At 49.8% G+C, this 14,834-nt stretch overlaps 1 protein-coding gene across 3 annotated transcripts in view; it reads left to right on the forward strand.

The window, feature by feature from the left end:
- Nucleotides 1-14,834, forward strand: part of JPH3 (junctophilin 3) — a 126,200-nt gene that overhangs the window by 26,123 nt on the left and 85,243 nt on the right. For 2 of the 3 annotated variants that reach the window (XR_012154539.2, XM_073308146.2), the window contains exon 2: nt 6,146-6,923. The exons of the other annotated variant lie outside the window; for it this stretch is intronic. Coding sequence is in view for 1 of the 2 variants with exons in the window: in XM_073308146.2 (XP_073164247.1) it covers nt 6,146-6,923 (778 nt within the window). In the remaining variant the exon portion in view is untranslated. The remainder of the gene's footprint in view (nt 1-6,145; nt 6,924-14,834) is intronic. 3 annotated transcript variants of the gene reach the window in all.

Genomic DNA, 14,834 nt, shown 5'->3' on the forward strand with positions numbered 1-14,834 from the left:
TAAGAGGTAGGGTCTTTTCCTGACTCTGCTACTGACCCCAAGAGGCCAATCTCTGTTGTGCTAAGGCCCCTTTACATAATACTGGTGCCATAAAGGCACCTGTAAAGGGCAGACAGGCCCCAAGAATACCCCCTGCATGAGGGACCTTTCCCATCAGTGGTGAACAGCCAAAATGGCCCTGTGCCAGCCCCTGTGGTAAGGGTCACGTCAGGAGGAGGAGACATGGCCAGAGGGCACTGGCTGTTCTCTGCATCTCAGGGCCCACGCGAAGCCTTGGTAAGAAGAGTGTGAGAGAGATGAACTGGGGCCTGAGGCTCCTAATCTCCTGCTCAGAGCACTGGCCTTCTTTTCTTCAGCTGTTTCCTGGGGTATGTCTACATTGCAATAAAAAGCCTGCGGCAGTGTGTCTCAGAGCCCAACTGAGGGGGTTCAGATCTAGACCCCCATGAGGGGGGGAAAAGGTCTACACTGCAGTTTTATAGCCCTGCAGCCCGGGTCCTGAAAGCCCGAGTCAGCTGACTTGTCACAGGTCTTTTATGGCAGTGTCGACATACCCATGGTGTATGGCCCTGACATGCAGCCTCTCTCTCTGGTCATTGAACCCCCCCAGCCCCAAATGCCAACATGAGTCCCTGACCTTTCCACTTTCTCCCTCCCACCTCTCCCTGCACCCATAATCCGGACTCCCCTCCCTCCTGTCCTATACTAATCCAATAAACCCTCAGTAAATCCTCTGTCTGCCGCTGGCTCTTTCCCTGTTCCTTCTTGGAGTAAGTCTGGGCGAGATCCTCTCTCTCGGACTCCAGTGCAGCTGGTGAGGGGCTGCTGCTTGCATTGCTTCAGTTTTGCTCCTGGCTCAGGCATGCCTCTGCAACAACTAATGTTTGAGCCCCTGGAGCAGTCCATGTGCCCCAGTGGAGGCCTTCTGAAAATGCCATTTGGATGCACATCCCCCCACATCACACTGCCTTGGTGCCCTGACAACTTGGGTGTAACCAGATACTAGCTTTGAAAAGCCCTTGCAGGCTCATCTCCAGTTGAAACCTCTAACTGGAGGCACAAATGGCTGGAGCAGCTCGTCAGTGTTGGAAAAAAATTAGCATTAACCTTGTATTCAGTTTTTGGCTGTGTGTGTGTTCTCTCTGCGTGCTGCGCTGGCTCTGGCCAGAGAGCCTGTACAGCAGGTTCCAATCGAACTCTCCCGAAAACCACAGACTCGGTTTGTACAGTGAAGACACTCGGCCAGGTTTATTGACCATGAAGCACGGTCTTAGCTCCCCGGATCAATATCTACAATTACACTAGCACATGTATGCTTGTGACAATGGATGTGGTTCAGTGAATGACGGGACTTTCCATTCCCCGCCTTGGGTGGACAAAGACACCTGTGACCACTCTTTTACATACTGATACAAACAAGTTATATATTGCCTCTCTGACATGGTTAGTTACCACCCTTTATCTTGTATAAGTAGGTTTGATCAAAACATCTCTAGCCAGCACCCTGTCATCCTGACCTTACCTTTCAGAAGGGTCAGTGTGTCCCTGAACCATCTTGGGAGAGTGTGTTTATATCATAATCTTGTATCGGGGTGCTCTGCAATGGGTTTACGTGAGTGTCCTGTGCCTAGCACTTCTTAGGAGGGTTTGCATTTTTGCAATACTAGCCCTGTTCTTGCCAAGTTCTGTGAGCTTGCAAGTAGGTCTGCGTTGTAACAGGGCCTGACTTTTGCTCATAGCTTGACTCTCGCTAACTTTCCTTTATATCAGCAGAGCCTGATTACTTCCGTTCAGGCCTTTGGCCTCATACCAGGCCCCTTATACCAGGCCTCATGTCTCAGGCTCTTTCTTTCTACAACAAACCTATTTGTGCCTTAGTCCAGGGACCAAATGCTTTGAAATCCTTAGATAGAAGGTACCAATTATTATTATTACATATTATTTAGCTTATTGTAGAAAACAGATAGCACTGGCTCTAGGGGGAGGACTAGAGAGAACCGACCAGACTTTCCCATCTTGAAGTTCTATGCGGCAAATAGCCTAGTAAGGTCTTTTAGAAAGGATGAGCAATGTGAAATTACAAGGACTGTTGATCCTCACACGTCAGGGTAATAATACCACCTAGCCCTTCTCTCACACTTTTCAACAGTCTATCTCAAAGCACTTTAAAAAGCACATCAGAATCATTAGCCCCATTGTACAGATGGGGAAACTGAGGCACAGAGCAGGGTAGTGACCCAACAGCCCAGCAACAGAGCTGGGACTAGAATCCAGATCTCCCAAGTCCCAGTTGTTTCGGATAAATCAGCCTGTGGAAGCTCAGAGCACAAACCTGTTACCTTTGGCTCAGGAAAGCAGAAGCAGAAAGTGTATCCAACTTCTCTGGCGACTTTGAGACATACCACAGGATGCACTACTATCATCCCTCTTCCTCAGTGTCCTTATGGGCTCTTAAGGAAAGTAAGATCCTGATCCAGCTTTAAGTCAAGTCATTGGGACGACTCAGGTGTTTAAAGTTACACACATGCTTAAGTGCTCTGCTGGCTTGGGGCTTTAGCAAGAGATATGGTACAGCTGCAATGCTTTTAGTGTGCTGATGACATTCAGTCTAATATCTCTGTCTCGCCCAGCTCACAGAGTGCTTCTGAGAATAGAGATAAAAGGGAGGTGATGATGATGTGCTGGGAGGAAGCAAGCAGAGAATTTGGCGGAGGTTTATGTCCCTCGCTTGTAACTGACGTTCACAGTCTGGGGGGCTGGTTACATTCCCAGTGGCTCCCAGATGAACGAATAGCCTTAGTAGCCAGGGTGGCTGTTTCCCGTTTGTATCTGGTTACAGCACTGTGTCCTTTTCTTTCATATGTGGGAATCTCATTGCTGAAATCCACTCATTGCCTCTGGATTGGACAACTGCAATGTGCTCTAATTGGGGCTACCCCGAAATCCACTCACAGGCTAGTGCAGAACACATCAGCTCATTTGTTAAATGCCATCGCTCATCCCAATCACACCGCACCAGTGCTCTGTGATCGTCGCTGGCTGCCGTTTAAGGTATTGGTTTTGACCTATCAAGCCCTAAATTGCCTGGGACCGTCCGACCTGAGACACCTCTCTCCCTGTGCCACATTGCCTCAATTGTGACCAGCGCGGAGGTGCTCATGTTGGAGCCCCGCTTTGGTTTATGGGCTTGTCTACATGGGGACATGCAGGAAAATTAATCTGAATTAACTACAAGTGTGAATTTGAAGGGGCTTAATTAAACTGCATTCAATCCCTGTGTGGATGCTGCTATTTAGAATTAAAGCGGACTTAATTTGGAAGTGAATTAAGATAAAGTGAATTAAGGCCACTTTAATTCTGAATGAAGGTTGTTCACACTGTGGTTAATGTGGTTAACTAATTCACTTCAAATTCACACCTTCACTTAATTCAGATTAATATTCCTGGATGTTCCCATGTAGACAAGCCCTGTAAGGGAGGGGACTGCTGGCAGGTTGTTTCTTATGCGGGCCCCTCCATTTTGGAATTCACTTCCTCTCAGTCCCAAGTAGCTTCGGATCTGCGGCCTTTCGAAATGTGTTTGAAGAGAACTGAGGTGCTTGTGAGAGCGTGGGGGCATTCCTTTGGGAGACTCAGGTGTGGGGACGTGACTGGCTGTTATTTTGTGATCTCCTGTTTTGTTTTTTGTTATTCATTTGGATTGTATTTTTGATTAGCTGGCAAGGCCTAAGCAGGTCAGGTGTCTAACTCCCATTGATGCCAATGGGAGTTAGACACTTAACACACTGAGGTGCTTTGAAAATCCCTGTAGGTGCCTAGCAGCATCCTTAGGTGCCTGAATCCCTTGGACAGTCTGGCCCCTAGAGCCCAGGTCAAGAGTTTTTCACAATTTGAATGTGCCACAAATTAATAATACCGTCAAGAAGACCAAAATGATAGGGTTTCGGTTTGAACTGTTTGAGGCAGGCTGGGCTTTCTGTTTTTCTCATCTAAAACACACCAAGTAGGCAATGCAAATAAGAGACCTGGCTTCCCCCACTCCATTTTTCAACTCAGGTGGACAAATACAGTAGGACAGGACTATTTAAAAAACAATTGATGTAACCGATGGCAAACAATATTCGGACTGTAAGGCTTGGCCAAAAGATGAGCAAGAGAAGGTGATAACCATAACTGCACAGAAGTGTCTGACCAGCATAGATTTCAAGGAGGGAGCAGGATTATGTACTGAATTTCCAATAACAGGGAATAAAGGGAAATTTAGATTGCATTTTAGGAAATATATCCTAGTGGTGTGAGCTGGGGGAAGTTCTATGGCCTGTGATATACAGAAGGTCAGATTAGATTCTCCTAATTAGCTCTTCTGACCTTAACAGCTATGACCTATCAGGCTGTACAAGAGTCTTGTAAAGGAAGCAGTAGAAGCCCTATTGCTCAGGACACTTAGCACTGGAAAACACTGCAGGGAACAACCTTCCACCAGACACAGGGATGGGCTTGGAAAAACCTAACAGGTCACTAATGTCTGCATGATTATTAGCAAGGGCAAAGAAAGTGTCATGCTGTACGCAGAGAGGATAGAAAGACTTTATCAGACTAAGTCCGAGGTCATAATCTGGGCTTTACCGGGGCCATTTTTATCAAGGTTTAGTTTCATTTTGGTTCAGAGAGGAGTCACTGTTCCAGCAAGTCTATTTTCTGAAGCCCTTGCGGTGTCGGAGTCAGTATGGTACAAAGGAAGGGCCCAGTTTTGGAAGGTGCTGAGTGTACCCAGGGTGGTGCTAGGCAGAGCCCGTTGGTGTTAGAGGGAGTGCAGGGAGCAGAGCACTTTGCAGGAGGCTGTCAGCACATTGATGGATCAGGCCTGAGAGAAGGGATTTGCCCAGGGAGGTTGTGGAATCTCCATCATTGGAGATTTTAAAGAGCAGGTTAGACAAACACCTGTCAGAGATGGTCTAGATAATACTTAGTCCTGCCATGAGTGCAGGGGACTGGACATGAGACCTCTTGAGGTCCCTTCAAGTCATAATTCAAATTTCTATGAAATAAGGTAGATGGCTTCTTAGCAAAAACTTAACTCCTGCCCACCGCACATTATCACTTCATGGCTGGCAAAGCAAGGAGTGTTTACTAGTGTTCATAAATACCTCATTGTGCACTCAGTCAACTTGGAAACTCTGGGCCCTCTGGGCCCAGAAAGGATTAAGCCACTATTAAGACTAAGATCTGCAGTTAAAATGCCTGGGATAAAATTACAAAGGACGTTGATCCCGGTGGTTCAGGATACGAATGAACATCAGCTCAGGGCAGGAAGACAGTCCTACCCCCCCACCCCCACACGGAGTACTGCACACTTACAAATGTAATAAGGATGTTATGCCTTCCCATGGACTGTTACTTATAGCCCTCAAAACTGCACATACCTTTGCACCCACAATTACTGCAAGCGCCCATGTATACATGTAGACTCCTAAATATCTGTAAAGTAACCCAGGTAAATGCCCATGCAAACGTAGGAGTGCAGGTGGGTGCATGTTTCTGAATGTAATATCCAGAGGGGTCTCTAGGCATGTGGCCTTTATTTCTCTATTGCTGCTTCCTTCCACTGCTCTTTGGATGGAAGGCGGTATGTATAGAAATAAATCTTTTGTAATGTACCAGCCAGCTTTGATCACTGTCGGAGGCCAGTGACCAAAATAGATGGGATTTCAGTCTGCTCTAGGATAAGAGTTCCTGGGCTCTGTCTCCCTGCTCTCTTTCCTTTCAGGTTAGGGCGTGGGTGTGATAGGCAATTCCTGGAAGGATAGGCCCATGTGATGTGGTGCCTTGGCTGTTTCCTATTATTTCCGAGCCGACTCCCAAGGGAGCTGAAATGCATTCCTGAAAACTTGCTAAGATATTTCTTCCTCCTTCCCCCACCAGCACACTGGCTGCCCCCAGAAATGAGACAGGCCTGGACTAAGAACACCTCCAGGCTTGGGAGGGGGGGTTGGATCTGGATCTGCCCTTTGCTGGGTTCCCATCCTCCCAGTAATGAATCACTCAGAGATTGCTATGCTCCTGTATACAACCCGCCAGGCAGGGCTCTGTGCAGTGCATAAATCAAGCTCTCTCTGGTTTTTTCCTCCGGCATCTCTGTTCACAGGGACGTACCAGGGCCAGTGGGCTGGTGGCATGCGCCAAGGCTATGGCGTCCGGCAGAGCGTCCCCTATGGCATGGCTGCTGTTATCAGGTCGCCCCTGAGGACATCCATTAACTCGCTGCGCAGTGAGCACACCAACGGCACGGCGCTGCACCCTGACTCCTCGCCCGCCGTGGCCGGCAGCCCCGCTGTCTCCAGGGGCGGCTTCGTCCTCATGGCCCACAGCGATGCCGAGATCCTCAAAAGCAAGAAGAAGGGGCTCTTCCGGCGGTCCCTGCTGAGCGGGCTCAAGCTGCGCAAGTCTGAGTCCAAGAGCTCCCTCGCCAGCCAGCGCAGCAAGCAGAGCTCCTTCCGGAGCGAGGCGGGCATGAGCACCGTCAGCTCCACCGCCAGCGACATCAACTCTACCATCAGCTTGGGGGAGGGGGAGGCCGAGCTGTCCGTCATCGAGGATGACATCGACGCCACCACCACCGAGATCTACGTGGGTGAGTGGAAGAACGACAAGCGCTCAGGCTTCGGGGTCAGCCAGCGCTCGGATGGCCTGAAGTACGAGGGAGAGTGGGCCAACAACAAGCGCCACGGCTACGGCTGCATGACCTTCCCGGACGGCACCAAGGAGGAGGGGAAGTACAAACAGAACGTCCTGGTGAGCGGCAAGCGGAAGAACCTCATCCCGCTGAGGGCCAGCAAGATCCGCGAGAAGGTGGATCGGGCCACCGAGGCGGCAGAGAGGGCAGCCACCATCGCCAAGCAGAAAGCGGAGATTGCGGCTTCCAGGTAAGGCAGCCCCGTTGTTATGTCTGGTCATTACAGAGAGGAGGGGAGGTCAGGGGAGATGTCGGCTGGCAGAGTAGCCGAGAGCCCATCACGTTGCTGTGACTCTGATCTCTATGGTATTCTGTGTGACCTGTGGTGTCCCTCATGGTGGAGGAGAGACAAGGTTTGGCCTTAATGAATAGAACAGGGATTCTTTATTGGGGCTGATGGACACAGACAGAGCCTGTGGTTCTCTCTGGCTCTCCAGCTCTCACGGGCTGATAGTCACAACCTGAGCTGCTCAGTGTCACCCAGGGCTCCTTGTATCCTGGGCTGGACTTTGCAATAATGGAATTGACTGTCTGACTGTGCTACCTTATTCTAAGCAACAAATGAGGGCTCCCCCACCCATCTGAACCATCACGTTTGCCGCGTGATCTCCATTCCCCAGCACAGTGCTTTGTAACTGGGAGCCTTTAATTTGCACAAAAAGGGCTCAGTTCTTCAATCCAAATGCAGGCAACGCTCGTCTGGATGTCAGGAGTTACGTGCTGCAGGGTTAGGCCACAAAGCTCAATGTGCCTGATTTTCAGTCCCTGGCTTCCCACTGCAATTTTGCACCACCACACTGATGTGTGCAGTTTGCTGCATGCATAGGTGACAGTTTCTGTACAAAACTGTCTGTGCCAAAGTGGACAGGTTGGGATGTGACTGCAAATCTGGGCCAGTATTATTAAGGTAAAGAAGTAATAGTTTTATTGGCCACATGCAACCAGCTTGGAAACCTCACATATGTTCCCAGATATCCTGTCCCTGCATAAACTGGGTCTCATATAAAACCAGGGATGGATTCTTCAAGGGCTGTCTCAACATTACTTGTTCCAAAGTCCTGGTCAGGTGTAGGGAGAGGAACTTTCAGGGCACTAAAGCTATGAAGGTGAACAAATGTGATAAGCTGGTTGCATTAAATCAGCCTAGAATTCGGCTCTGCATAGATCTCACCAGCCCTCTGTTTGCTAAGGGTGGCAATCGTTTGTGCTGAACTCACGGGATAGACGATTCTCATCTGAAGCCAACTGTGCCCTGAGGTGAAAGGTCAAAGTCACAGCAGCTCAGCCACACCAGAGGCACGTTCAAAGGATGTTCTCACGTCCAGAAAACTGGTGCTGGGTGTCGAATTAAGTGAAGAAAGCAAAACAAAATCTCAATTAATATGCGAGCCCCAGGCAGCATGTGCTACTGTTGTCCCATGTGACGCTGGTGGCACCATCTTCCCCTGTGGCAGCCAGGACAGTGGCAGAACCCCAGGTTCATTTGGTGGCAACCTCACGCCAATACCCAATGAGCAATATCTATAGCAATACCTACACAGGGGGTCAAAGCTCATGACCCTGTTTTGCAGCATTGCATCGCCTGCTGCAGGACAAAGGCTGAGAAGCTGCAGCCCTGTTTGTCAAGGAACTGGGCATCAGCTGTGATTCACGGTTTCCTGGCTCAGCACCCTCTTAGCCGGTGACTCTTTCAGCCTGGTATGCAGAGATTTAGCTGTGCAACAACCATTAAAGCTTAGCAGGAGCCAAGCAGCTTGGTCTCCAGGTACTGCATGTGAACTATGCCCCTCACTGTCAATATTGTGGCATGGCCTTGGTGTTTAATTTCCTCTCCCTATTTCTTTACCGGTGGCATCACTTGTATGGGACACAGTGACAACACAGCTGTCACTTAGGAGGTGCTGTGTGTCATTAACCCCTCTGCATCCTGTTTTGAAGCCCTGCATTAATGGGGACCATATCTCTAATGCCAGACAGAAGGGTTCTCTAGAGGTTACTCCCCTAGTATTTTCTTGCTGGTCTATAGCTCAGAGAAACCTCGTGGGTCCGAGCCGATGCTTATAAATAATAAATAAGATTTCAAAGGGAAGAAGAGACAGATCCCTAATTACAGCTGCAGCTCCGGGAAGGGTTTGCCCTTTGCTAGGCTCTTTTATTCTTCTCTGCTTAGAGAGCAGGGGCTCCGTGTACCCAGTGGTGAGCTGGAGCCGGTTCTCTAGAACTGGTTGTTAAATTTAGAAGCCCTTTTAGAACTTGTTGTTCTGGGGCTGGAGCACCCACAGGGAAAATTTGATGGGTGCAGAGCACCCACCAGCAGCTCCCTGCCCCGCCCGGCCCCAGCTCACCTCCACTCCGCCTCCACCTCCTCCCCTGAATGCGCTGCCCCGCTCTGCTTCTCAGCTCCTCTCCACTTCTCGCGAATCAGCTGTTTGCATGGGAAGCCGGCGGGGGGGAGGGGGTGAGAAGCAGGCAGCGGCTTTGCGCTCAGGCCCAGGGAGGCGGAGGTGAGCTGGGGCAGGGGGGGTGTGAGGGGGCCACCCACACTGCTGCAGGTAACCCGGGAAGTGCGCAGGGGAACTGCTCCCCTCCCCAGCTCACCTCCGCCTCCCTGGGCCTGAGCGCAAAGCTGCCATTTGCTTCTCCGCCCTCCCTGGCTTCCCCTGCGAACAGCTGATTCACAGGAAGCTGGGGGGGTGGAGAAGCAGAGCGGGGCGGAGCGTTCAGGCGCGGAGGCAGAGCGGAGGTGAGCTGGGGCCGGGGGCGGGGCGGGGAGCTGCCGGTGGGTGCTCTGCAGCCACCAAATTTTCCCCATGGGTGCTCCAGCCCCGGAGCACCCACAGAGTCGGCACCTAAGGTGCCACTTTTGATGTGATCAGTGGGGGGAGCAGCCGCTCCCCATGCTCCTCCCCAGCTATGCTCTCCTGCCCCTAGGAGCCAGAGGGACCTGCCGGATGCTTCCTGGGAGCTGTCCCAGCTAAGCACCACCGGGACTCCCCACCTCGCCCCCCGGCAGGTCCCTCTGGCTCTTCGGGGCGGGGTGGGCACCCACTACGGTGGCCCACAAGACCCTCCTGCCCAGTTCTGGGGGCAGTCAGGGGAGGGGGGTGGATGGGGCAGGAGTCCCCGGCGGGCGGGGGTGGGCCACGACCCCCTCGTGGGAACCGGTTGTTAAGATTTTGGCAGCTCATCACTGCGTGTACCCAAGGAATTCCTGCATGTCCCAGGAAACCAGGCACTCAGCCTAGAGATGTCTTCCTGAAGCTCTTCTTATTAACCACAGAGCAGCGCAAAGGACCTGAGGGAAAGACCCAGTTTTAGTTTTTAATTACACTTGGAAATTTTTCTCTCTTTGGGCCTGTGTTTGTTCTATCTAATCTATCTATCCATCCATCCATCCTTTTCCACTCTTTCTCTCTGGGCCTTTGTGTATGTGTGTCTCTCTCTCTCTTGGACTTTGTTTTCCTGTTCTCTCTCTCTTTCCCAGTGCTGACCTGCTCTTGGGTACATATTGGCAGATGCTTGCTAGGCTGTGTGATTAAATGCAGAGCCCCTGGAAGACCAGCACGCTATGCCACTCACTGATGGTCACAATGCTTTCCGTGATTCAGCGGCAGGGACATTTCCATCAAAGCTAGGGCAGGTGGGCTGCGCAGGGGGAAGGCCTCACTGTGACCCACTTTCCCTCCTACCCACTCTCATCCTATTTCCCTCTGCATGGCTCACCTGGGTGGCATAGTGCTGGCCTCTCAGGTATGGGAGCTGCGTGTGCCTTATCTCACACTTCTCGTAGCGCTGCTATGCTCTGTGCCTGTTCTGTGCCGCCCACGAGACTTTTAGCAAGATCCAGAGAATTCCTGTCAGTCAAGGGAAAACCCATTCATCAGGGTGAGGCGGAAATGCAGCGTCGCCCACCTGAGAAGCTGCTGGAATGCAGGGACGATGGCCTTGCAGTCACTTGGCTGAGGAAATCTCATCTGGGCCTATGTGCCTCCCCTAAAGCCCCCACCTGGAAAATATCCATCCCAGGGCTAGAATAAGAAATACACGTGTTGCCAAAAAACAAACCAAACAAAAAACACTTCAGCTTTATATGAAAAAAATGATCCTATTTTCAGATCTCTGTAAAAGCCTTGGGAATGCTGGGGTTGGGGGAAAAAAAGAGTCCTCTCTCTCCCTCTTTCCTTCTCTTTCTTTAAATATTTAGAGCCAAATTCTATTATTATTATTGTAAACTGCTTGTATTACAGTAGCACATAGAGGCCCCAGTTGAAATCTGGGCTCCATTGTGCAAGGTGCTGTCCATACACACAGGAAGAGTCAGTTCCCGCGACCAAAGGGTTTACCGTCTAAATAGACAACACAGTCAAAGGGCAGGGGAATGGAAGAATCATTATACCCATTTTACAGCTGGGGAACTGAAAAACAGAGAGGAAGTGACAAGGTCACACAGGAAGTCTGCGGTAGAAGTCACAATCGAACGCAGAGCTGCTCAGTACCAGTCCCGTGCCTTCTGCAAAAAAACATCCTTCTGCCCCATGTCCCCTGTGCAACCCTAGAGAATTCACTGGGGAGGCTGTGACCCTTCAAATTCAGTGGACACACTTTCCCCACAAGTTAGAATAGTTTGACAGTGGGTTGGATTTCAGGTCTTGGCTACTCCACCATGACCTGCATTTTTTCATTAAGGCATTAATGCTTGTGTATATCAAAGAGGGGTGAATTTTAGAGCTCTTGGCAGTGAGCATAGGGGTGGTAGAGCTGGCTGGAGATGAGCAGTTGCTGTGGGGGTATTGTGCAAGCATGCCCACCCAGCTCTGCTAATGTCCCACAATCCAGACCTATGTTGCACCTGTGCTCTTCCAGCTCCAACACACAGCTGTGCTAATGAACCCTAGTTCTGACCTACAGCCCCCTGGCTATTCCAGATGTGGGATCCCCATAAAGATCCTCCAATGTCCCTCATTCCTGACCCACTCCACCCCCTTGCTGATCCAGTCCTGAGCTCTCCTGTGCCCCTCAGTCCCGATCTGCCACTCCCCATACTATTCTAGTCTTTTGGGCTCCCTCCATTTTCTCTGCTGATATTTCTGCATCCTGACCTGCCACCCCTTCTGATATTCTAGTGCCAGCTTTCCTTTCAATGGACACTGCAAATTTAAATAAAGTAATAATGGCATTGATTCCCAGCCCATTCAGCAGCCCAGTGACCAGGCAAAAGTATGGGGGAGTGTTATCCAACACCTCCCATTACCCAGGCTCCTCACTGTTTGAAAAGCCTTGCTAAGTAGGCACTGTTCCAATCCTATGTTTGTCCCACGAGAAGTTCCATTTATTCCTTTCCTTGTACCAGTGTCCCCTCTCCCATTCCATTCTTAATAGAAATCTTTAGACTTATGGAAGCTTGGTTGTGGAGCAGTGGTGGGGAGTAGGGAGGGACATGTGCTAATGATGTGTTCAGAACAATGTGATCCAGAGACAGATTAAACTATTCTCTCTTTGTAGCCAGCTAGCTAGATTTATACAAATGCGCATGACAGATATACACAGCTAACTCACTGGTTCCCAAAATCTACCTGAGAGCCTAATGACTCAGAACCTACTCCAGGCAAAAGAGAGGAGGGCTGGGGAGAAAAGGCTCCTCTGTTGATTAAATGTCCCTTAATATTACTGCTCAGTGCCTTAAGGCTGCAGTGCAGAGATGGTTTATTACAGCATAGCATTTCCTCTCTGTTTTCTGAGTGAGATGAAATTAATTAGAAAGGAAAGGGGGGAGAAAAAGAAAAGAAGTCTGGTGCCACCCAGCTCTAACCGGATAAGACAAACTGTAAGTTTCAATCACCCGTATTCAAAGTGACACTTAAAAACCTTTATCAGAAAGTGGGCTGGATCTCTTATCTGAGTGTGAATGAGCCTCCTGGGCTTATTTTTTGAGCATATTTGCATTTGATGATACTTTCTAACTGGTGTTGTATCAAATTATTGTCAAAGTTTAGAAAAGAAAAGAGAAAATAACGGTAGAACACAAGCAAGTCCAGATCAGGCAGCGTGGTTTTGGGGGCCTGGCTGATCTGATCCACCCCCAGGTCTCCTGCAATATCATGAACTATTGCCACGAGTATTGGCTGCAGTGCAAAAGCTGTGCCTTTTGTTCTGATAGGAGGTGCCTTATCTGAGCACCCGTGAATTCTTCATCCCATGGTGGTAACTCACTCATAATAGAGGAGCGGGGCGTGTGATTGATCTGTCCTGAAAGACCAATAACGCAGGAGTGCTGGAGGAGACATAATTCAGAAATGGCGATGCTTCAATTAGCTTGTGGCATTTAAAGTTATAGCTTCTATTTGTTTGTTTTTTTTTAAAAGGAAGGAAAATATCAAACTGGACAAGTGTGCTTGTGTTTGTAATTAGCTCTCCCCCACCCCAAAACACTCAATGCAGCAGAAATCCAGGGCCAAGAAAATGGGGGATGGAAGGAAGCTTGCACTGAGCTCTGCCCCCGGAGGAACACGCCCCTCTGGGGAACAAGCTCCTTGTGAGTGCATGGGATCTGAAGCTGTAGTAGCCACAGGTGGTTATCTCATCAGATCTTGCAAAATGAGTTGAATCAGCCCTGGTCAGTGCTTAGCTTGGAGGCTTGCAAGGGAAACCCAGGGCAGTGGAGGAAGGGCTGCTGGTGACTCCATAGGTGACCCCATCTCCTAGTACTGAACCTACGCCCTTCACTATGGGGCCCTGTATCTTTCAGACAGAGGTGAAAGTAAGTCGGTACGGTCTGGTATGACATACCGGCAAGAGCCAGTACGCTGTGCCAGACTGGACTGGCTTCCCTAGGCTGGCGATTTAAAGGGCCTGGGACTCCCTGCAGTGGCCAGAGCCTGTGGCCCTTTAAATCGCCGCCCAAGCCTGGCTGCCGGAGCCCCAGAGTAGTGGTGGCAGGGCTCTGGCGGTGATTTAAAGGGCCAGGGGCTCTGGGCGCTGCAGGGAGCCCCGGGCTAGCGTCAGCAGGGCTCTGGCGGTGATTTAAAGACCCTGGAGCTCTGCTGCGGTAGCGGCGGCCAGAGCCCTGGGCCCTTTAAATTGCCCCAGGGCTCCCAGCCACCTCTGCAGCTGGTAGCTCTGCGGGTGATTTAAAGGCCCCGGGCCTCCCAGCCACAGCTGGAGCCCTGGGGCCTTTAAATCTTGATTTAAAGGGCCCAGGTATTTAAAGGCCATGCCTCTTCTGGTTGAGGCCACACACCCCTGCTCAGGACTATGAAATACTGGTAAGTCCTTTAAGTTGCTTTCACCCCTGCTTTCAGATGAGATGCAAAACTGAGTTCCTGACCTGTCTTGAAAAGAGAAAAGGAGTACTTGTGGCACCTTAGAGACTAACCAATTTATTTGAGCATAAGCTTTCATGAGCTACAGCTCACTTAATCAGATGCATGTAAGCTCACGAAAGCTTTTCTTTTTGCGAATACAGACTAATACGGCTGCTACTCTGAAACCTGACCTGTCTTGGTCATTAATAGATCCCATAGTATTTTCCCTAACAGTAGGGGGGTTAACTCTAGCATCCTGGCCAAATCCCAACTTCAGTAACCACATTCTGGCTCCCAACTTGGGTATGGTACTTATTTTTTGTGCAGAACTGTGCTGTTGTTGCTGTGTATTGTTAAATGGCTGATGCATGCCATCCCAGAGGTGGCTGCATTTCAGTAATGGGTCAAGGGAACCCAGTATATACTATAGCTTGTGTAAACACTCCACTTGTAAAGTTTGTTATGCATACTGAGATCTTTGGAGGACAGTGGCTATATATCTTTTAGCTGTTTAAAGAGACACCATTAACTTAAAAATCATTTTCCCATCTGAAAATCTTGTACCCATTATTGTTGCACTTAATGCCTAGGATTTCTATAACTGAAAGAGATGAAGGAAAACACCGTTTTCTCTATTTCTGGTTTACTTTGTGCATTTTGACAGCACTTTGCATGCAGTCAGTTTCACTATTTATTTGACAGTGCATGCCCTTTCCCATGCTCTGCAAAAGGAACAGTGGCAGCATCAAACTCAAAACTGAAAGTGAACTGGCAGCCAGCAAGTATGCACACAGACAGAG

Source organism: Lepidochelys kempii, chromosome 12, assembly GCF_965140285.1.
Source record: "Lepidochelys kempii isolate rLepKem1 chromosome 12, rLepKem1.hap1, whole genome shotgun sequence".
Classification (NCBI taxonomy): domain Eukaryota; kingdom Metazoa; phylum Chordata; order Testudines; family Cheloniidae; genus Lepidochelys; species Lepidochelys kempii.